The sequence below is a fragment of the Oncorhynchus masou genome, chromosome 6 (genome assembly GCF_036934945.1).
Source record: "Oncorhynchus masou masou isolate Uvic2021 chromosome 6, UVic_Omas_1.1, whole genome shotgun sequence".
In the NCBI taxonomy this organism is placed as follows: Eukaryota; Metazoa; Chordata; class Actinopteri; order Salmoniformes; family Salmonidae; genus Oncorhynchus; species Oncorhynchus masou.
In genome coordinates, this window is record NC_088217.1 from 14,165,029 (window position 1) to 14,189,215 (window position 24,187).

The following is a 24,187-nucleotide window of genomic DNA, read 5'->3' on the forward strand; positions in this document are numbered from 1 at the left end:
CATGCAGACTGAGTTGACATTGAGAGGTGAACTGGCATAAACCCTCAGATATGACAGGAATTGTATGTTGATGTTCAGACAGTGAGCGTTTAGAAACGACTGGAGAGTAAACTCCACTAATGAACTTACCAAGTGTGACTTCTTGGAAGCCAGTTTTCTTTGCCCACCTTCTCGATGCAGAACTTCTGTGGTCCATTACTCCCTGAAAACACAAAATGACGACATGAAAACTCTCCTCACAAATACCAAAATCCTCAATTTCTGTGACTAGAGCTGGTCCATCGATCTCTTTCAATGTCTATATCTTTCAAAATAAAGGTCCCAAAAAACATTTGTATCCTTGACTTCCAAGGATTACTTGGTAGGTATCCATAAACAATCCCTTAAGGTGTAGGTTAGTTGTTAGTTTAATATAAAAAACATATCATATATATAGATAGCAGAAACGGTTCTCTTACGTACCCATGAGGTCAGCGAAGCCACCCATGGGGAGCCGACAGGTGCCAGTGACAAACTGTAGCAGCCTCATGCGTTTCTCGTTGTCCATCTCCTTCACAAACTGTAAGAAACATGTTCACATCAGAACATTTAATTGTCAAAATACTCCAAACAGTAAACACCCCTTCACGATATACCATAATTGATTAATGAAACAGTAGAGGCCTGCTGACCTGCCAGAACCAGAGGATCTGCTTGCTGCTACGAGCATAGTGTCTGTAGATGGTGTGCCTCTGCCAGTCCACCAGGTCTATCTCCTGCATGCCACACAGCATCACCTAGTGGGTGGGACCAGATATTATGTTACACCACTCTCAATGGGGAAGAATGACCAGTGAAGTCTGGGATAATCTTTAACACGTTTTTTAACCCGGTATACTGTGGTGATTGACCAATACCTGTTTCCAAATAAACCCTGAGCATCAACAATCTAGCACGCAATACTTCAGTGAAAACATTTGACAGGAAAATACTGAAGGTTGGTCCATGCCATTTTCTGTGTAGCCACCATACGTTGAGATAAAACAGATCGAGTAAGCATGAAGTTGTGTGAGTGGTTTTCACATCTAATTTCTTCATTACAGTAACTCGTTTGATCTGTGTATGAATAAACCCATGGTGTACCTCCAGTTCCTTAGCGTCAAAGTACTGCAGGTACTGCTGGGGGAGGACCTCGTTGAAGCCCTCGAAGAAGGCCTGGGTCTGCTCCTCCACCCCTCTGGACAACCTCCACTCTGCCACCAGCCTGGAGGAAGCACACACACACACACAGAATGTATCAGAAAATATGCTTTCTTCTGTTGGCCAAGAAATATGTACCCACTAATTTCTAGTTGGTTTTCAATCCAACCTGATGTATTCCTCTTTGTTCTCCTCAGTGACCAGTATGTTGCCTCCGTCCGGCTTCAGCTCGTGAGTAGTAACCTCCCCCAGGATCTCCTTGTCCACAGAGAAGAACATCTCCAGACCACACTCCTCCAGGTTGTTATCCCTGGGAGCAACCACAAGTCATCATCATCACCAGCCCCTCACCTCATCAGTAACTATCATCATCATCATCATCATTTTATTCTCTTCATCATCATCATCATCATCATCATCATTTCCTCATAGTTATAATCATCACCATCATCACTAGGATCCTCAATATTATTTGTTGATCATATTCAACATCATTATAACCCTTACCATCATATCCTAACCGCCACCGCCACTAAACCACCATTATAAGGGAAAGCTCTCCACATTCCCATTCCTACTTCCCGTTCCCATTCCCAGACTCACTTGATCCAGATGAGGGAGTTGTAGAATTCCGTGTCAATGGATTCCAGGTCCTTTAGGGCCAGGGGCTTGTTCAGGATGCGCTTGTAGAAGGGCAGGGAGAATCCCGTATCAATGAACTTCCCGTGGAACAAGGACTGTAGAGAAACATCAAGAACCAGGGATGCGATCAAGAACTACAGAGTGGCATCATGAACCAGGGATGTGATCAGCAACTACAGAGTGGCATCATGAACCAGGGATGTGATCAGCAACTACAGAGTGGCATCATGAACCAGGGATGTGATCAGCAACTACAGAGTGGCATCATGAACCAGGGATGTGATCAGCAACTACAGAGTGACATCATGAACCAGGGATGTGATCAGCAACTACAGTCGGAGCTGAACAAACTGAAACAGGGAGGCTCATTTTCTGTTACAACATGTTATGTTACTAGCCCTTATGAACAAGGCCCAGGCTAGTGAAGGGCCGCATCCGAATTCCCACTGAAGTCAATTTCACTTAGTCTCCCATTGACATCAATGCATGACTTAGTGAAAATTAGACTAAAGGTGGAGGTTAGGATTCACCCCATAGATAGCATTGAGGTAGGTACCATGGCGATGAAGCGTCCAATGAACTTGAAGTACTTGAGGTGGTCGGGGTTGATGTAAGAGGCAGGGTTGATCTGGAGACAGTAGTTATCCTTCCCAGCGTACTCAAACAGGCAGTACATGGGGTTCAGCACCTCATGAGACAGCAGGAAGAACCACTCTCTGACAACACACACACAATGTTTTAAAACATATGTTGAGAAGACTGACACACACACACACAGATTCCTAATATGAGCTCATACTTAACCTATGAAAATAGTTAAGTTACCTTGCCACTCCTCCGTAGTCCAAGCCTTCCTCTCCGGGGAATATTATCCACAGCCTCCGTCTGAGATCTTGTGGATGAAAGCTCATTATCTTTGATGGACAAAGAGAGAGAATTGGAAACATTACAACTTTTGACTATTTTTTGAACACAGCCCCAGTATTCATCCACTTTTCTGTATCACTGGTGCAAAAATAGAGTACTCAAAGTTGCTCAAAAGAAATGACAAACTATTCCTGGAAGACTAACAACTTTTTAATTAGTGTTATTTTTGTATTTATTCACAGGGCTACAAAGAGCGCAAGTTTAGTGGTGTGCCAATTTATATATATATATATATTTTTAAATAGACTCACTTGCTGGAATGAATCCTCAAAGAGGGTTTTGCGGGTGACGGTGATCTTGATGTGCTGTGGCATTGACAGTTGCTGAAAGACAAAGACTCACATTATGGTCCCAGGAACAACAGGATTAACTCAGGGTCTCCCCTTTTGGCCAAAATGGGGAATCGTAAATTCCAATGAAGTCAAATTTTCACTTAGTTTCCCATTGACATCAATGAATGACTAAGTGAAAATTGGACCTAAGTGGGAATCACGAAGTGTCCTGAAGTGTGCACATGTTCACTTGTCTTAGTCCTTAAAAGGAAATGACGACTGGAAGAAGCCAGACCTGGGTTCAAGTACTATTTGAAAACACATTAGCTGTGCTTGATTGAGCTTGACTGTTTACATTGACATGTTAGTCATTTAGCAGACGCTCTTACCCAGAGACACTTACAGTTAGTGCATTCATCCTAAGTTAGCTAGGTGGGATAATCACATATGCCAAGAGTGTGAAAAGCTGCCAAGAGTGTGAAAAGCTGTCATCAGGGTAAAGGGTGGCTATTTGAAGAATATCAAATGTAAAATACATTTTGATTTGTTTAACACTTTTTTGGTCCCTACATGATTCCATATGTGTTACTTCATAGTTTGGATGTGTTCACTATTATTCTACAATGTAGAAAAAGTAGAAATAAAAGAAAACCCTTGAATGAGTAGGTGTTCTAAAACTGTTGACCGGTAGTGTATAAAAATATTAGTATTTTTTTTGGGGGGGGGGAGGTGCTTTCCTGTTTTGCATGTTATTTTGGCATTAATACATGTCACATATCAGTTGGAAAACAATGTAAAAAATCTATCATTGAGTTAATAAAGCCAAATAAACACATGGTCTCTTTTTTGTTTTCTTGAGTGAGGCAGCTCCAAAATGCAGGTGTTTCAGCCTAGCTCAGTGCTTTCTGTGGTGGTGGGGCAAGCCAGCAGAAAATAGGAGCATTGCGCCGTGATTGGCTCAGTGTTCTGTCACTCATGGGGACACTACGTCATCGGCAAGTTTAAGTCCTTCGTTTGGGTAGATATCCAAAATGTAAGCCCTTTGGTCCTGCCAGAGTGTTAAATTACAAGTGCAGTTCCAAGAAGGCTCAAGGTCATTGGCCACAGGTAAAATTACATCAAATCACGTTATATGTACAGTAGCTTTGATTGGACTGATCATGTCAACATTTTAGCTAGCAGTCATCATCATGAATCAAGTCAACAATCTACTGGCAAATCCCTTTTAATCCTTGTCATATGTTTAGAAATTACAGCACCTTTTGTACATGGTCCCCCCATTTTAAAGTACTACAAGTATTTGTTGAATTGGCTTCACAGATGTGTGTCGTTAGGCAGGTGTATTCATTTGTGTCATTAGTGAATGCAGTAGAGATGTTGATGAATAGTATTGATTCTAGACTTTGCTATTGCCTTTGGAGGTTGTTGTTGGGGTGTGACAACATGAGGAAGACCGCAGTGTCGATGCAAATGAAGCTGGCCGTCATAAGGCTCAGAAATGAAAAATCAATCAATCAGGAACATTGCAAAAACCCTGGGCATGCCCAAGTCAACAGTTTGGTTCATCATTAACAAGACAAAAACAACCAGTGAACTCAATTATGTCAAAGACCCGGTAGACTGAGAAAGCACCTAAAAGAGCCCCAAGAGTTCTGGTAAAAAGTATTGTGGACAGATGAGACAAAGATTAACATGTACCAGAGTGATGGAAAGAGGAAAGTGTGGAGAAAAAAAGACATGCCCATGATCCAAAGCATACCACCTCATCCATGAAACATGGTGGAGGGGGTGCTATGGCTTGGGCCTGTATGGCTGCCAGTGGAACAGGCTCACTTGTCTTCATTGATGATGTGACTGCAGACAGAAGTAGAACAATGAATTCTGAAGTCTACAGAAATATTTTATCTGCTCAGATAAAACCAAATGCCTCCAAACTCATTGGACAGCACATCATCATGCAACAAGACATTGACCCTAAACATACTGCTGGAGCAACGAAGGGGTTTTTGATGGCCAAAAAGTGGAAAATCCTTGACTGGCCGAGTCAATCACCGGATCTGAATCCAATTGAACATGCATTTTACATGCTGAAGAAGAGACTCAATAAGTCCCTGAAACAAGCAGGAACTGAAGATGGCTGCAGTACAGGCCTGGCAGAGCATCACCAGGGAAGATATCCAGCGTCTGGTGATGTTGATGCATCGCAGACTTCAAGCAGACATGACATGCAAAGGATATGCAACCAAATATTAACAATGATTACTTCATTCTACATTATGTTAAACTGTCCAATGTTTTTTGATGCCGAGGGGGGGAGAGACTATCTACAAAAGCTTCTATCATTTCTAAACAGTTCATCCGATATGTATGAAAATACCCTCAAATTAAAGCTGACAGTCTGCACTCCACCCTCATTGTATCCTTTCAAACTCAGTGCTAGAGTACAGAACCAAAATAACAAAGAAAAAATGGTCACTGTCCAATGAATTAAGGTGCTCACTGTATGTATACTGTAGCTAAGAAAGTAATAGTAAGTGTATATTGTGTAGTAAGCTGTTTGTAGCCCATGTGCATCACCCTAATAATTTGGTATATTTTCACCTCTTAATTTCACCTAACGCTACTGTTCTGACTAAGTGGTGCACATGTAGCCTATAACCTGTTTTTGAGAAATTTAATCATCTAATATTGTAAGAGGTTTCATTGTCGGCTTAAATGCCCCTTTTATTTATCCTAGGGTTCTGACTTGGTGTACAGGGAAAATACTGTATGAGCAACCCATGTTCTGCATTCTGTTGCTGTACATTTTAAAAGTGCTGAACAAACAGTTATTGACTTCGTACGTCTTAACTCGCTCATTAATGTCTTAATCGGAATTACGGAATGCCTCTTATCCGCTCATCGCTCCCTTATGCCATAGTTTGCACGTTTCAATTGTCAGTAGAAACCACATTTGTTTAAGCAAGTCAGCCATATCAGCTATGTTCTTTAAAAAGGCAGTAAACGAGGCTGAATTAACTGTTTCGCTGCGGGACAAAGCCTCACTGATAGTCAGGTGTAGCGGTGGTAAGGATTCACTCCATTGTGCTGGAAAGAAAGCTCTTCTGTTGGGACAGTTTTATGTAGGCTCGAACAGTTTGTGGGCACCACTTGTCACCGTTATAGTGCAATTAAAGTATTGTTTTGTGTTGTGTAGAGGCTTTGCTGGCATGCATATTTTGCTACATGACAACTTTACGGATTTTACTTTTTAATTACTGTTATATATGTATATATATTATATATATATTCCCCCCCCCAACTTTTTCACTCCGGACGCTTTATCTGGACACGATTCGTCAGGACCTCCAACAGCCGAAGCTAAGTAGTAACATTAACATGATGCCTTCTAATTGCAGTCGCTGTACTCGCCTTACGGCGAGGATAGCTGTGCTACAAGCCCGGCTTCAGACGCAATCGTTAGGCAAGGGTAATTTCAGTGTAGGAAAGGATGAAAAAGCATCTGTGCCACCAGTAAGTACAGATAGTAGTATAAATCCCCTGGCACAGTCCCCGCAGCCGGACAACTTTCTCACGGTTTCTGGAAGGAAATGCTGTAGGAACGCTCAACCGGTGTCGCTCATTCAGCCGACAGAAACTTTCAACCGGTTTTCCCCATTAAGCAGCGAGTCGGAGTCAGAGGACGAGCCTTCTCTGGTCTCTACTCCTCCCGTTACGGGGTCTGAGACGCCGAAGCTTCCCACCATTAGCTCTGACAAATTGAAAACTCTAGTCATTGGCGACTCCATTACCCGCAGTATTAGACTTAAAACGAATCATCCAGCGATCATACACTTTACCGGGGGGCAGGGCTACCGACGTTAAGGCTAATTTGAAGATGGTGCTGGCTAAAGCTAAAACTGGCGAGTGTAGAGAGTATAGAGATAGTTATCCACGTCGGCACCAACGATGTTAGGATGAAACAGTGAGAGATCACCAAGCGCAACATAGCTTCTGCGTGTAAATCAGCTAGAAAGATGTGTCGGCATCGAGTAATTGTCTCTGGCCCCCTCCCAGTTAGGGGGAGTGATGAGCTCTACAGCAGAGTCTCACAACTCAATCGCTGGTTGAAAACTGTTTTCTGCCCATCCCAAAAGTTAGAATTTGTAGATAATTGGCCCTCTTTCTGGGACTCACCCACAAACAGGACCAAGCCTGACCTGCTGAGGAGTGACGGACTCCATCCAAGCTGGAGGGGTGCTCTCATCTTATCTACCAACATAGACAGGGCTCTAACTCCTCTAGCTCCACAATGAAATAGGGTGCAGGCCAGGCAGCAGGCTGTTAGCCAGCCTGCCAGCATAGTGGAGTCTGCCACTAGCACAGTCAGTGTAGTCAGCTCAGCTATCACCATTGAGACCATGTCTGTGCCTCGACCTAGGTTGGGCAAAACTAAACATGGCGGTGTTCGCCTTAGCAATCTCACTAGGATAAAGACCACCTCCATTCCTGTCATTATTGAAAGAGATCATGATACCTCACATCTCAAAATAGGGCTACTTAATGTTAGATCCCTTACTTCAAAGGCAATTATAGTCAATGAACTAATCACTGATCATAATCTTGATGTGATTGGCCTGACTGAAACATGGCTTAAGCCTGATGAATTTACTGTGTTAAATGAGGCCTCACCTCCTGGCTACACTAGTGACCATATCCCCCGTGCATCCCGCAAAGGCGGAGGTGTTGCTAACATTTACGATAGCAAATTTCAATTTACAAAAAAAAAGACGTTTTCGTCTTTTGAGCTTCTAGTCATGAAATCTATGCAGCCTATTCAATCACTTTTTATAGCTACTGTTTACAGGCCTCCTGGGTCATATACAGCGTTCCTCATTGAGTTCCCTGAATTCCTATCGGACCTTGTAGTCATAGCAGATAATATTCTAATCTTTGGTGACTTTAATATTCACATGGAAAAGTCCACAGACCCACTCCAAAAGGCTTTCGGAACCATCATCGACTCAGTGGGTTTTGTCCAACAGGTCTCTGGACCCACTCACTGTCACAGTCATACGCTGGACCTAGTTTTGTCCCATGGAATAAATGTTGTGGATCTTAATGTTTTTCCTCATAATCCTGGACTATCGGACCACCATTTTATTACGTTTGCAATTGCAACAAATAATCTGCTCAGACCCCAACCAAGGAACATCAAAAGTCGTGCTATAAATTCACAGACAACACAAAGATTCCTTGATGTCCTTCCAGATTCCCTCTGTCTACCCAATGACACCAGAGGACAAAAATCAGTTAACCACCTAACTGAGGAACTCAATTTAACCTTGCGCAATACCCTAGATGCAGTTGCACCCCTAAAAACTAAAAACATTTCTCATAAGAAACTAGCTCCCTGGTACACAGAAAATACCCGAGCTCTGAAGCAAGCTTCCAGAAAATTGGAACGGAAATGGCGCCACACCAAACTGGAAGTCTTCCGTCTAGCTTGGAAAGACAGTACCGTGCAGTACCGAAGAGCCCTTACTGCTGCTCGATCATCCTATTTTTCTAACTTAATTGAGGAAGATAAGAACAATCCGAAATTCCTTTTTGATACTGTCGCAAAGCTAACTAAAAAGCAGCATTCCCCAAGAGAGGATGACTTTCACTTTAGCAGTGATAAATTCATGAACTTCTTTGAGGAAAAAATTATGATTATTAGAAAGCAAATTACAGACTCCTCTTTAAATCTGCGTATTCCTTCAAAGCTCAGTTGTCCTGAGTCTGCACAACTCTGCCTGGACCTAGGATCAAGAGAGACGCTCAAGTGTTTTAGTACTATATCTCTTGACACAATGATGAAAATAATCATGGCCTCTAAACCTTCAAGCTGCATACTGGACCCTATTCCAACTAAACTACTCAAAGAGCTGCTTCCTGTGCTTGGCCCTCCTATGTTGAGCATAATAAACGGCTCTCTATCCACCGGATGTGTACCAAACTCACTAAAAGTGGCAGTAATAAAGCTTCTCTTGAAAAAGCCAAAACTTGACCCAGAAAATATAAAAAACTATCGGCCTATATCAAATCCTCCATTCCTCTCAAAAATCTTAGAAAAGGCTGTTGCGCAGCAACTCACTGCCTTCCTGAAGACAAACAATGTATTCGAAATGCTTCAGTCTGGTTTTAGCACTGAGACGGCACTTGTGAAGGTGGTAAATGACATTTTAATGGCATCGGACCGAGGCTCTGCATCTGTCCTCGTGCTCCTAGACCTTAGTGCTGCTTTTGATACCATCGATCACCACATTCTTTTGGAGAGATTGGAAACCCAAATTGGTCTACACAGACAAGTTCTGGCCTGGTTTAGATCTTATCTGTCGGAAAGATATCAGTTTGTCTCTGTGAATGGTTTGTCCTCTGACAAATCAACTGTAAATTTCGGTGTTCCTCAAGGTTCCGTTTTAGGACCACTATTGTTTTCACTATATATTTTACCTCTTGGGGATGTTATTCGAAAACATAATGTTAACTTTCACTGCTATGCGGATGACACACAGCTGTACATTTCAATGAAACATGGTGAAGCCCCAAAATTGCCCTTGCTAGAAGCATGTGTTTCAGACATAAGGAAGTGGATGGCTGCAAACATTCTACTTTTAAACTCAGACAAAACAGAGATGCTTATTCTAGGTCCCAAGAAACAAAGAGATCTTCTGTTGAATCTGACAATTAATCTTAATGGTTGTACAGTCGTCTCAAATAAAACTGTGAAGGACCTCAGCGTTACTCTGGACCCTGATCTCTCTTTTGAAGAACATATCAAGACCATTTCAAGAACAGCTTTTTTCCATCTACGTAACATTGCAAAAATCAGAAACTTTCTGTCCAAAAATGATGCAGAAAAATTAATCCATGCTTTTGTCACTTCTAGGTTAGACTACTGCAATGCTCTACTTTCCGGCTACCCGGATAAAGCACTAAATAAACTTCAGTTAGTGCTAAATACGGCTGCTAGAATCCTGACTAGAACCAAAAAAATGTAGCATATTACTCCAGTGCTAGCCTCCCTACACTGGCTTCCTGTCAAAGCAAGGGCTGATTTCAAGGTTTTACTGCTAACCTACAAAGCATTACATGGGCTTGCTCCTACCTATCTCTCTGATTTGGTCCTGCTGTACATACCTACACGTACGCTACGGTCACAAGACGCAGGCCTCCTAATTGTCCCTAGAATTTCTAAGCAAACAGCTGGAGGCAGGGCTTTCTCCTATAGAGCTCCATTTTTATGGAACGGTCTGCCTACCCATGTCAGAGACGCAAACTCGGTCTCAACCTTTAAGTCTTTAATGAAGACTCATCTCTTCAGTGGGTCATATGATTGAGTGTAGTCTGGCCCAGGAGTGGGAAGGTGAACGGAAAGGCTCTGGAGCAACGAACCGCCCTTGCTGTCTCTGCCTGGCTGGTTCCCCTCTTTCCACTGGGATTCTCTGCCTCTAACCCTATTACAGGGGCTGAATCACTGGCTTACTGGGGCTCTCTTATGCCGTCCCTGGAGGGGGTGCATCACCTGAGTGGGTTGATTCACTGATGTGGTCATCCTGTCTGGGTTGGCACCCCCCCTTGGGTTGTGCCATGGCGGAGATCTTTGCGGGCTATACTCAGCTTTGTCTCAGGATGGTAAGTTGGTGGTTGAAGATATCCCTCTAGTGGTGTGGGGGCTGTGCTTTGGCAAAGTGGGTGGGGTTATATCCTTCCTGTTTGGCCCTGTCCGGGGGTGTCCTCGGATGGGGCCACAGTGTCTCCTGTCCCCTCCTGTCTCAGCCTCCAGTATTTATGCTGCAGTAGTTTATGTGTCGGGGGGCTGGGGTCAGTTTGTTATATCTGGAGTACTTCTCCTGTCCAATTCGGTGTCCTGTGTGAATCTAAGTGTGCGTTCTCTAATTCTCTCCTTCTCTCTCTCAGAGGACCTGAGCCCTAGAACCATGCCCCAGGACTACCTGACATGATGACTCCTTGCTGTCCCCAGTCCACCTGGCCGTGCTGCTGCTCCAGTTTCAACTGTTCTACCTTATTATTATTCGACCATGCTGGTCATTTATGAACATTTGAACATCTTGGCCATGTTCTGTTATAATCTCTACCCGGCACAGCCAGAAGAGGACTGGCCACCCCACATAGCCTGGTTCCTCTCTAGGTTTCTTCCTAGGTTTTGGCCTTTCTAGGGAGTTTTTCCTAACCACCGTGCTTCTACACCTGCATTGCTTGCTGTTTGGGGTTTTAGGCTGGGTTTCTGTACAGCACTTTGAGATATCAGCTGATGTACGAAGGGCTATATAAATAAATTTGATTTGATGCATCAAAAAAATGTTTTTGCGTTTGCCCCACCAAAATGTACATGCTAGAATAGCCACTGCATACCTCAATCCTCCTTTTAAATGCGGAAAGAATACACTTGGAAGTGTTTACTTTAGGGGAATTAGGACAGATAAGACTGCATTTTCAAAAGGCAGAGGTGTTTCTCAGGACATAGTGTACAATACAAAGCTAGGGTACAGGGTGTGTAGGGTACGTACCTGACACCAGAACTTGAAGTACTGCACTTTGGCTTTGAAGTCCCTGACGTAGGTGATCTGAGGCCCATTCTCACTGAGAAGAAAACATGAAATACATGAGTTTGTTGACAATGACATTTGTTTATGTGCTTATCTGATGGGTCTCACTGGAGTAAATAACATTCAACATATTTTGAGTGATACAATAAGGTGGGTGAGTGGATGGCACAATGGTGTGTGTGTCTGTGCACCTGGGATCTTTAAAAAAATATTTGAATCCTTTGGACTGTAAGTGTACGTGCAAGAGTGAGTTAGCGCGTAAGTGAGAGAGTAGTGGGCTGGAGGGCCAGCAACCAAAGGGTCACTGGGAGTCAGTGAGTGAGTGCACACGACTCACAGGGAGGATTTGCCTGTGCGAGGGTCGATGTAGGTGGTGGTTCTCCTGTTGTGGTCCACAAAGTAGGGGATGCCGTCCACAGTGAACCTCATCTCCCAGCCTTCAGGTAGTGGCTTGTCATTAAGCAGCCTACACACACACACACACACACACACACACACACACACACACACACACACACTTATTTACAGGGCACTGACAGTCATACAAGAGCCGTTATTTACAGTCAGTATTTGGATTGTTTGTTTGGAAGTGAAACTGACCCTTGCGTCCGTGGGTCCTCCCACTGGGTCATCCGCGATGTGTGGTGAACAAAATATACCCTGCCGTTGGTGTCTGTTCGCTTCTCTGCAGTAGACATCAAAACAAACCGCAAGAACGAGACTTAGAATCCTGCATCATACCACACAAAAGATTCCATTACAGTTATACATTTACAAAGTGGATTAAGAGCCTCCCGAGTGGCGCAGCGGTCAAAGGCACAGATGGCAGCTTCCCTACAGATCCGGGTTTGATCCCGGGCTGTGTCGCAGCCGGCCGCGACCAGGAGACCCATGAGGCGGCGTATAAATGGCCCAGCGTCGTACGAGTTAGGGGTGGGTTTGGCCAGCTGGGTAGTCCTGGTCCCATCGTGCTCTAGTGACTCCTTGTGGCGGCCAGGCACATGCACGCTGACACGGTGGCCAGGTGTACGGTGTTTCCTCCGACAGATTGGTGCGGCTGGCTTCCGGGTTAAGTGGGCATTGTGTCAAAAAGCAGTGTGGATTGGTGGAATCGTATTTCGGTACGGGAGTTGCAGCGTTGAGACAAGACTAACTACCAATTGGATATCATGAAATTGGGGAGAAGAAAAACTGATGAAAAGTACCGTAGCAAACAGTTGCAAAACATTATTTTATTTTTTGCTTCGGAAATTAGAGTTTCTATTGGCCAAATTCTGATAGGTCTCTCGCCATTTCATTGCGTTTGGTTTCTAGTAGCCTCTGCAGAGTCCCTAACAACCAGATGATCCGGTTTTCAGGGGAAATGGTAGACTTCCACTTTTGGATGTTAACAAGGCGACACTTCATCCAAACTCCTCCTCCACATTTACTGGATTGGTTGAAGAGTGCAGAACCTCGCAACAGTTTATTTTTCTTCTGGTCTTGACCAGTATGTAGGGGATCTAGTTTCAGGCCAGTATGTAGGGGATCTAGTTTCAGGCCAGTATGTAGGGGATCTAGCTTCAGGCCAGTATGTAGGGGATCTAGCTTCAGGCCAGTATGTAGGGGATCTAGCTTCAGGCCAGTATGTAGGGGATCTAGCTTCAGGCCAGTATGTAGGGGATCTAGCTTAAGGCCAGTATGTAGGGGATCTCGTTTCAGGCCAGTATGTAGGGGATCTAGCTTCAGGCCAGTATGTAGGGGATCTAGCTTCAGGCCAGTATGTAGGGGATCTAGCTTCAGGCCAGTATGTAGGGGATCTAGCTTCAGGCCAGTATGTAGGGGATCTAGCTTCAGGCCAGTATGTAGGGGATCTAGCTTCAGGCCAGTATGTAGGGGATCTCGTTTCAGGCCAGTATGTAGGGGATCTAGCTTCAGGCCAGTATGTAGGGGATCTAGCTTCAGGCCAGTATGTAGGGGATCTCGTTTCAGGCCAGTATGTAGGGGATCTAGTTTCAGGCCAGTATGTAGGGGATCTAGCTTCAGGCCAGTATGTAGGGGATCTAGTTTCAGGCCAGTATGTAGGGGATCTAGCTTCAGGCCAGTATGTAGGGGATCTAGCTTCAGGCCAGTATGTAGGGGATCTAGCTTCAGGCCAGTATGTAGGGGATCTAGCTTCAGGCCAGTATGTAGGGGATCTCGTTTCAGGCCAGTATGTAGGGGATCTAGTTTCAGGCCAGTATGTAGGGGATCTAGTTTCAGGCCAGTATGTAGGGGATCTAGTTTCAGGCCAGTATGTAGGGGATCTAGCTTCAGGCCAGTATGTAGGGGATCTAGCTTCAGGCCAGTATGTAGGGGATCTAGCTTCAGGCCAGTATGTAGGGGATCTAGCTTCAGGCCAGTATGTAGGGGATCTAGCTTCAGGCCAGTATGTAGGGGATCTCGTTTCAGGCCAGTATGTAGGGGATCTAGCTTCAGGCCAGTATGTAGGGGATCACTAGCTTCAGGCCAGTATGTAGGGGATCTAGCTTCAGGCCAGTATGTAGGGGATCTAGCTTCAGGCCAGTATGTAGGGGATCTCGTTTCAGGCCAGTATGTAGGGGATCTAGCTTCAGGCCAGTATGTAGGGGATCTAGCTTCAGGCCAGTATGTAGGGGATCTCGTTTCAGGCCAGTATGTAGGGGATCTAGTTTCAGGCCAGTATGTAGGGGATCTAGTTTCAGGCCAGTATGTAGGGGATCTAGCTTCAGGCCAGTATGTAGGGGATCTAGTTTCAGGCCAGTATGTAGGGGATCTAGCTTCAGGCCAGTATGTAGGGGATCTAGCTTCAGGCCAGTATGTAGGGGATCTAGCTTCAGGCCAGTATGTATCTAGCTTCAGGCCAGTATGTAGGGGATCTCGTTTCAGGCCAGTATGTAGGGGATCTAGTTTCAGGCCAGTATGTAGGGATCTAGTTTCAGGCCAGTATGTAGGGGATCTAGTTTCAGGCCAGTATGTAGGGGATCTAGCTTCAGGCCAGTATGTAGGGGATCTAGCTTCAGGCCAGTATGTAGGGGATCTAGCTTCAGGCCAGTATGTAGGGGATCTAGCTTCAGGCCAGTATGTAGGGGATCTAGCTTCAGGCCAGTATGTAGGGGATCTCGTTTCAGGCCAGTATGTAGGGGATCTAGCTTCAGGCCAGTATGTAGGGGATCTAGCTTCAGGCCAGTATGTAGGGGATCTAGCTTCAGGCCAGTATGTAGGGGATCTAGCTTCAGGCCAGTATGTAGGGGATCTCGTTTCAGGCCAGTATGTAGGGGATCTAGTTTCAGGCCAGTATGTAGGGGATCTAGTTTCAGGCCAGTATGTAGGGGATCTAGCTTCAGGCCAGTATGTAGGGGATCTCGTTTCAGGCCAGTATGTAGGGGATCTAGTTTCAGGCCAGTATGTAGGGGATCTAGTTTCAGGCCAGTATGTAGGGGATCTAGTTTCAGGCCAGTATGTAGGGGATCTCGTTTCAGGCCAGTATGTAGGGGATCTCGTTTCAGGCCAGTATGTAGGGGATCTAGCTTCAGGCCAGTATGTAGGGGATCTAGCTTCAGGCCAGTATGTAGGGGATCTAGTTTCAGGCCAGTATGTAGGGGATCTAGCTTCAGGCCAGTATGTAGGGGATCTAGTTTCAGGCCAGTATGTAGGGGATCTAGCTTCAGGCCAGTATGTAGGGGATCTAGCTTCAGGCCAGTATGTAGGGGATCTCGTTTCAGGCCAGTATGTAGGGGATCTAGCTTCAGGCCAGTATGTAGGGGATCTAGCTTCAGGCCAGTATGTAGGGGATCTAGCTTCAGGCCAGTATGTAGGGGATCTAGCTTCAGGCCAGTATGTAGGGGATCTAGCTTCAGGCCAGTATGTAGGGGATCTAGCTTCAGGCCAGTATGTAGGGGATCTAGCTTCAGGCCAGTATGTAGGGGATCTAGCTTCAGGCCAGTATGTAGGGGATCTAGCTTCAGGCCAGTATGTAGGGGGATCTAGCTTCAGGCCAGTATGTAGGGGATCTAGCTTCAGGCCAGTATGTAGGGGATCTAGCTTCAGGCCAGTATGTAGGGGATCTAGCTTCAGGCCAGTATGTAGGGGATCTAGCTTCAGGCCAGTATGTAGGGGATCTCGTTTCAGGCCAGTATGTAGGGGATCTCGTTTCAGGCCAGTATGTAGGGGATCTAGTTTCAGGCCAGTATGTATCTAGCTTCAGGCCAGTATGTAGGGGATCTCGTTTCAGGCCAGTATGTAGGGGATCTCGTTTCAGGCCAGTATGTAGGGGATCTAGATTCAGGCCAGTATGTAGGGGATCTCGTTTCAGGCCAGTATGTAGGGGATCTAGCTTCAGGCCAGTATGTAGGGGATCTCGTTTCAGGCCAGTATGTAGGGGATCTCGATTCAGGCCAGTATGTAGGGGATCTCGTATCAGGCCAGTATGTAGGGGATCTAGCTTCAGGCCAGTATGTAGGGGATCTAGCTTCAGGCCAGTATGTAGGGGATCTCGTTTCAGGCCAGTATGTAGGGGATCTAGTTTCAGGCCAGTATGTAGGGGATCTAGCTTCAGGCCAGTATGTAGGGGATCTCGTTTCAGGCCAGTATGTAGGGGATCTCGTTTCAGGCCAGTATGTAGGGGATCTAGTTTCAGGCCAGTATGTAGGGGATCTCGTTTCAGGCCAGTATGTAGGGGATCTAGCTTCAGGCCAGTATGTAGGGGATCTCGTTTCAGGCCAGTATGTAGGGGATCTCGTTTCAGGCCAGTATATAGGGGATCTCGTATCAGGCCAGTATGTAGGGGATCTAGCTTCAGGCCAGTATGTAGGGGATCTAGCTTCAGGCCAGTATGTAGGGGATCTCGTTTCAGGCCAGTATGTAGGGGATCTCGTTTCAGGCCAGTATATAGGGGATCTCGTTTCAGGCCAGTATGTAGGGGATCTAGCTTCAGGCCAGTATGTAGGGGATCTCGTTTCAGGCCAGTATGTAGGGGATCTCGTTTCAGGCCAGTATGTAGGGGATCTAGTTTCAGGCCAGTATGTAGGGGATCTAGTTTCAGGCCAGTATGTAGGGGATCTAGCTTCAGGCCAGTATGTAGGGGATCTAGATTCAGGCCAGTATGTAGGGGATCTAGCTTCAGGCCAGTATGTAGGGGATCTAGCTTCAGGCCAGTATGTAGGGGATCTAGCTTCAGGCCAGTATGTAGGGGATCTAGTTTCAGGCCAGTATGTAGGGGATCTAGTTTCAGGCCAGTATGTAGGGGATCTAGTTTCAGGCCAGTATGTAGGGGATCTCGTTTCAGGCCAGTATGTAGGGGATCTCGTTTCAGGCCAGTATGTAGGGGATCTAGCTTCAGGCCAGTATGTAGGGGATCTAGTTTCAGGCCAGTATGTAGGGGATCTAGCTTCAGGCCAGTATGTAGGGGATCTAGCTTCAGGCCAGTATGTAGGGGATCTAGCTTCAGGCCAGTATGTAGGGGATCTAGCTTCAGGCCAGTATGTAGGGGATCTAGCTTCAGGCCAGTATGTAGGGGATCTAGCTTCAGGCCAGTATGTAGGGGATCTCGTTTCAGGCCAGTATGTAGGGGATCTAGCTTCAGGCCAGTATGTAGGGGATCTAGCTTCAGGCCAGTATGTATCTAGCTTCAGGCCAGTATGTAGGGGATCTAGCTTCAGGCCAGTATGTAGGGGATCTAGCTTCAGGCCAGTATGTAGGGGATCTAGCTTCAGGCCAGTATGTAGGGGATCTAGCTTCAGGCCAGTATGTAGGGGATCTAGCTTCAGGCCAGTATGTAGGGGATCTAGCTTCAGGCCAGTATGTAGGGGGATCTAGCTTCAGGCCAGTATGTAGGGGATCTAGCTTCAGGCCAGTATGTAGGGGATCTAGCTTCAGGCCAGTATGTAGGGGATCTAGCTTCAGGCCAGTATGTAGGGGATCTAGCTTCAGGCCAGTATGTAGGGGATCTCGTTTCAGGCCAGTATGTAGGGGATCTCGTTTCAGGCCAGTATGTAGGGGATCTAGCTTCAGGCCAGTATGTAGGGATCTCGTTTCAGGCCAGTATGTAGGGGATCTCGTTTCAGGCCAGTATGTAGGGGATCTAGTTTCAGGCCAGTATGTAGGGGATCTCGTTTCAGGCCAGTATGTAGGGGATCTAGCTTCAGGCCAGTATGTAGGGGATCTCGTTTCAGGCCAGTATGTAGGGGATCTCGTTTCAGGCCAGTATATAGGGGATCTCGTTTCAGGCCAGTATGTAGGGGATCTAGCTTCAGGCCAGTATGTAGGGGATCTAGCTTCAGGCCAGTATGTAGGGGATCTCGTTTCAGGCCAGTATGTAGGGGATCTCGTTTCAGGCCAGTATATAGGGGATCTCGTTTCAGGCCAGTATGTAGGGGATCTAGCTTCAGGCCAGTCTGTCGGGGATCTCGTTTCAGGCCAGTATGTAGGGATCTCGTTTCAGGCCAGTATATAGGGGATCTCGTTTCAGGCCAGTATGTAGGGGATCTAGCTTCAGGCCAGTATGTAGGGGATCTAGCTTCAGGCCAGTATGTAGGGGATCTCGTTTCAGGCCAGTATGTAGGGGATCTCGTTTCAGGCCAGTATGTAGGGGATCTAGCTTCAGGCCAGTATGTAGGGGATCTAGCTTCAGGCCAGTATGTAGGGGATCTAGCTTCAGGCCAGTATGTAGGGGATCTCGTTTCAGGCCAGTATATAGGGGATCTCGTTTCAGGCCAGTATGTAGGGGATCTAGCTTCAGGCCAGTATGTAGGGGATCTCGTTTCAGGCCAGTATGTAGGGGATCTAGCTTCAAGCCAGTATGTAGGGGATCTCGTTTCAGGCCAGTATGTAGGGGATCTAGCTTCAGGCCAGTAAGTAGGGGATCTCGTTTCAGGCCAGTATGTAGGGGATCTAGCTTCAGGCCAGTATGTAGGGGATCTAGCTTCAAGCCAGTATGTAGGGGATCTCGTTTCAGGCCAGTATGTAGGGGATCTAGCTTCAGGCCAGTATGTAGGGCATCTCGTTTCAGGCCAGTTTGTAGGGGATCTAACTTCAGGCCAGTATGTAGGGGATCTAGATTCAGGAGTTTATTTTACGCCTGCTACATTAGGTTGGTTTTCTAGTGAATCCACCTCTGGAGACACCTCATTATTTTTGTACATGTGACACCTGTGTTACAGTAAAGCCAAAGCGTGTAGGAGCAGTTGCTAACTAACTGGACGTCATTGTAGCTAGTAAGCGAACTAACCTGGCTTACTGTGGGGGAAAATAAATGCCTTCTACAGTAGCTGTGTCATGACGTGGCCCTTTCTGGGTATAGATCGTGGCATCCCCCTCTCTGCCCTACACCCACGTTCTGTTATCTCATGTCGTAAATTCCTGGAGGAGACCAATGCAGTATAGAGAGAGAGTTTCACAGTAGAACAAAGGAACTTCTTCTACATCACAGAACTTGAGAACTGAACAATATCCATGTTTTGGAGAATGTGTAAACGGTTGGTGGAGAAGCCAGCTACGACCCGGTCCGTTTTGTTTCGTGTGTGACCCAGCCACATTACCATAACTCTGTTTATACAGGTGCCTCCGTTATGAGGATTGTGTCTAATTATTGCATAAAATGAATGAGTAAAGATTAAACTATTTGTGAAATGGTGTAATGTGATGTTAAACCGTTAATGTGAGAATTGTATTCCCTTAAAGTTTAACTAAGTCATTGGCCCACTCCCATAAGCACAGATATGATCTGGCTCATTGGACAGCCCTTTTCTACTGTTACGAATAAAAACCCCTCCTGAAGAAATCCTCTTCAGACCACGTGTACCTCGATGGACACCGAGGGGGCGCAGGTTGAGTTCACACCACGAAAACATCAGTATAAGCTAAGGTTGTAATGGGCGTTGAACTCCTAACCAAACCACGTGGAGCATTGGCTACACGACGGGAAATGGTTCAAGTCTGTGACTATCGATCCTGACAGAATAAGAGCAAATCTTAGATACTAATTACTAGTCTGCAGCTAGAAATTATGTCAACCTGTGATGCAAAGACTGACATCCGCCAAAACATTTATCCTGTAACAACATTTCTGAATGGTACTCTGAAGTATCCATTCTAACCACGAAAGACTTCAGGGAAGCAGAGAGAGAGAGACGCTCAGATGAACTTTCCAACAGAAAGATGGACGATTCCAACAGAGATCACGATGACACACTGAGCGTAAATATATATTGATTACAATTATTCACGAATAAGTGAGCGTTCATGTGCAAAGGATTAGCATTTCAATTAATATAATTATCAACTGTGTAGTGACTCCTTTTGTCTTTCCCGCCCTTTTCAGTCCAAACTTACTTCCCTTTGTCCACCAAGCCGTCATATTGGCTTAGCCCACCTCCCCTATCATTTCCTTGTAACCATATCTGCTGTGATAATTTAGTTAGAAAATAAATTATTAATACAAATGATGTATGAATGATTTCATAGCAAAGGCTGGGTTCGTGCAGATAACAAACAATTTACAACGTTTGGAATGAGACTAATGTGAGGTAAAGAATAATTAATTAATTAGAAGACTAATTGATCAGATGTTAAAATATCTGAAGAGTTATATTAGGAAAATTATAACTTTGTAATCTGAAGATTTTCCTTGGTGCCCCGACTTCCTAGTTAATTACAATTACATGATTAGTTTAATCACGTTATAATAATTACAGAGAATTGATTTGATAAAATAACAGTCTTCACTTTAATGATGCCAAAGACACGACATTAGTTATCTAATCACACATGACGCTGCCACAAACTGGCAAGACGTTTCTACAAATGTTTACATTGTGACGTCTCCACTTTCGGAGCGTATTGACAGTGGAAAACGCGTTGTGGTGGATCGTGCTACTTACCCCAGCCATGTGGCAGTGGCCCAAGCGGGTCAAACTCTTTGTTTGCTGCGGCTATTTGCTGATCCTGGAGCTACAATGGAGAAAAAAAAGGAGGTTAAATGAACAGCGCTTATATCTGTTGAATAATGCTTCTTTACAATGATATACAGTGGTCTTATAAGGTAGCTAATCACAGATTAATAAGTGATTAGATAGCTGAAAGCAAGGTCACCATGCTAGAACTTCCACCAACCCAACCAGTTCAGAACTGTGATTCCTTCAAGGGAGGATTCATTTCTGTTGGACTACTTATTTTAAGTATTCCAAGGAGGCATGGGCTAGAGGGAGTATCCACAATATATCTTATACCAGTCATTACTTTTCAAATCAGTGGTCCATTCCCAAAAATCTAGACCCTACGCCCTCCGTCCCTAGAGCATACTCCCTCCTATACACTTGTGGAGATCTGAGATGATGTAACAGCTGTAAGCAATTTGTTAATAGTTCCAATTTGCCACTCTGTTAGGCCAGGTGATTCTAAGGCCAGGTGGTTCTAAGGCCAGGTGGTTCTAAGGCCAGGTGGTTCTAAGGCCAGGTGGTTCTAAGGCCAGGTTGTTCTAAGGCCAGGTGGTTCTAAGGCCAAGTTTCACCATATTGCTTATACCTGTCAAATCATCTCACATCTCCACAAGTGCATAGAGACTAGGGGTCAATATGGGATTAGACTAGTGCAGTTTGGGAGGAAGGGGAGAGAATTGGGACGTATCACGTCTTACCCCAAATATGAACCTCTGGTTGAACTGCTGCATGGCCCCCTGCAGCTGGCTGCGCTGGTGCTGCCACTCCTCAAAGTTACGCACTGACTCCTGCGTAGGGCGCTGCCACGTGGTGGTCCGGCTGATGTGGTCCACGAAGTACACCCTGCCCATTGGGTCCACGCGCCGCTCCCACCTACATGGGACAGAAGAGGGAAGGTTCTACTTCTCCATGATGATTGATGACGGCCCTGTGTGAATACTTTAAAAAAGATCTGAACTGGTGAGATTGGTGAAAGTAATAGGGTGGTAACCTTGCTTAAACCTATCCAATCACATATATACAGTGGGGCAAAAAAAGTATTTAGTCAGCCACCAAATGCGCAAGTTCTCCACCTTAAAAAGATGAGGCCTGTAATTTTCATCATAGGTACACTTCAACTATGACAGACAAAATGAGAAAAAAAATCCAGAAAATCACATTGTAGGATTTTTAATGAATTTATTTGCAAATTATGGTGTGCAAAGGATGAGAGAACAGGTACCGGTGCAGGGTTTCTCGTGACATCAAACTATAGTGACATCAACTTTGTGCTGGTGCTCTTATTGAAACCAATTTAACACAAATAATTTGACATTGTACCATGTAAAACTATAATACAGTGTAAGATACGCATTAGTTAACATATTCCAAAACGCATTGGTTAATTTTTAAAGAGTAGAATTAGTGACTACTGCCATATGAAAGCAAAACATATAGTATATGAATTACGAACTACGGATTTGATGAATAAATTATTTTGTTACCCAGAGGGGAGAGAATCGGGTCGGTTCCATGACGTCCTCTTTTCAATGTGATCCACGTAATACATGCGCCCATTCTGGTCCACCCTCTGCTCCCAGCTTCAGACAAAACACAGAACAGTCAGCAACTACATTTGAAGGGCACCAGTCTTGCACAAATGTTATCTTAATACCTAAATGAATGTTAAGTTCCTCATTAAAATAACTGCAAGTACATTAATTGAATTGATTCAATTACACAGAGAATATTTATACTAGTAACTAATGTGCACCAAGTTTTACTATTAATACGTACTATTAGTAACTACCCACCGTAGGCATTCTACAATAGGCATACTGACCCTTATGTAACAGACGAACGCTGCCTAGACGAACGCTGCCTAGACTAACGCTGCCTAGACTAACGCTGCCTAGACTAACGCTGCCTAGACTAACGCTGCCTAGACTAACGCTGCCTAGACTAACGCTGCCTAGACTAACGCTGCCTAGACTAACGCTGCCTAGACTAACGCTGCCTAGACTAACGCTGCCTAGACTAACGCCGCCTAGACTAACGCCGCCTAGACTAACGCTGCCTAGACTAACAGACTAATGCCGCCTAGACTAACAGAGTAATGCAGACTAGCCTAACACTGCCTAGACTAACAAGAGTAATGCCGACCAGACAAATGCCGACTAGACGAACACTGCCTAGACTAATGCTGCCTAGACTAATGCTGCCTAGACTAACACCGCCTAGACTAACAGACTAATACCGCCAAGACTAACAGACTAACAGTGCCTAGACTCGGGATGAGGAGGGCTTTTAGAGGGTGGAATAGTGGGATGAGGAGGGCTTTTAGAGGGTGGAATAGTGGGTAACAATTGGAGGTTTACTTAGTAGCAATGCAAATATCATGGTACAGCTATATAGACACTCAATCATCATGTTACTTTTTAAATGGTACGTTTACAAACATATATTTTTATAATAATAATAATATATATCCCATTTAGCAGACGCTTTTGTCCAAAGCGACTTACAAGTCGGCTGGGGCCACTACTTTTTTTTTTTTACATATGGGTGGCCCCAGTGGGAATCGAACCCACGACGCTTGGCGTTGCAAGCGCCATGCTCTACCGACTGAGCCACACAGGACTCAGGACTTTTTGATAAATAGAATTGAAAGTTGTGTCTCATTTTGGTAAGTGGTGAAATAAGTATAGCCAGTTACAATTGTAATGGCCTAGCAGATAATAAGAAAAGACCATCAGTATTTACCTGGCTAAAACAAATGAATAAAATCTCTATTGTTTACAGGAAACCCATTCAACAATTTTAGATGAAGTTTTGTGGAAAAAGGACTTGGGGGGTGAAATATATTTATCCCATGGGCAAAGAAATTCAAAAGGAGTGATGGTTTTAATTAACAGTAATTTTGATCAAAATGTGCAAATTGTCCAAACAGATCCTCAAGGTGGATGGGGATTATTTTAAATATATGTTATTGGACAATAAACAAATATGGCTTATTAACCTATACGGTCCAAATAATGATGATCCAAGCTTCTTTGAAAATATATCTAAGAATTTATCAACTATACAAGCAACACTAGACTCTATTATTATGGCGGGAGATTTTAATACGGTCTTAAATACCTCTATGGACCGGAAAGGAAATCACACTACAAACTATCACCCTCAGGCACTTAAGGAAATCATGAATGTCATGGATATATTGGAATTAGTGGATATATGGAGACTTAAATACCCTGACCTAGTGAGATATACATGGCGGAGGCTTAATCAAGCTAGTCGTCTTGACTACTTTCTTATGCCATTCTCTCTGGTACCAAAAGTTTTAAAAAGTGTTGATAGGGGACAGAATGCGGTCGGATCATCACATAATTGGCATATATATTACTCTTACAGAATTTCCACGTGGGCAAGGATATTGGAAATTGAATCAAAGCCTACTAGATGATACATTGTTTAGAACTAGAACTGAAGAATTTATAACTGACTTATTCAGACATAACAGGTACAGCAGATTACCTTTTTGTATGGGACACTTAATAAGTGTGCCTTTAGAGGCCATGCAATTCACTACTCATCTAGAAAACAAAAGCAATTTAGATCAAAAGAGTCCATATTAACAAAGGACATTGAAGGACTAACA

General features: G+C 44.7%; 1 protein-coding gene across 3 annotated transcripts in view; it reads right to left on the reverse strand.

Moving 5' to 3' along the window:
- Positions 1 to 24,187, reverse strand: part of LOC135541388 (E3 ubiquitin-protein ligase Itchy) — a 49,352-nt gene that overhangs the window by 4,290 nt on the left and 20,875 nt on the right. For all 3 annotated transcript variants that reach the window (XM_064967595.1, XM_064967594.1, XM_064967596.1), the window contains 15 exons: positions 22,032 to 22,127; positions 21,246 to 21,420; positions 20,491 to 20,560; positions 12,215 to 12,299; positions 11,952 to 12,080; positions 11,576 to 11,648; positions 3,000 to 3,071; positions 2,647 to 2,735; positions 2,378 to 2,537; positions 1,783 to 1,916; positions 1,349 to 1,489; positions 1,123 to 1,243; positions 672 to 776; positions 463 to 559; positions 130 to 202 (listed from right to left, as the gene is read on the reverse strand). In XM_064967595.1, the coding sequence (XP_064823667.1) occupies positions 130 to 202; positions 463 to 559; positions 672 to 776; positions 1,123 to 1,243; positions 1,349 to 1,489; positions 1,783 to 1,916; positions 2,378 to 2,537; positions 2,647 to 2,735; positions 3,000 to 3,071; positions 11,576 to 11,648; positions 11,952 to 12,080; positions 12,215 to 12,299; positions 20,491 to 20,560; positions 21,246 to 21,420; positions 22,032 to 22,127 (1,620 nt within the window). The remainder of the gene's footprint in view (positions 1 to 129; positions 203 to 462; positions 560 to 671; positions 777 to 1,122; positions 1,244 to 1,348; positions 1,490 to 1,782; positions 1,917 to 2,377; positions 2,538 to 2,646; positions 2,736 to 2,999; positions 3,072 to 11,575; positions 11,649 to 11,951; positions 12,081 to 12,214; positions 12,300 to 20,490; positions 20,561 to 21,245; positions 21,421 to 22,031; positions 22,128 to 24,187) is intronic.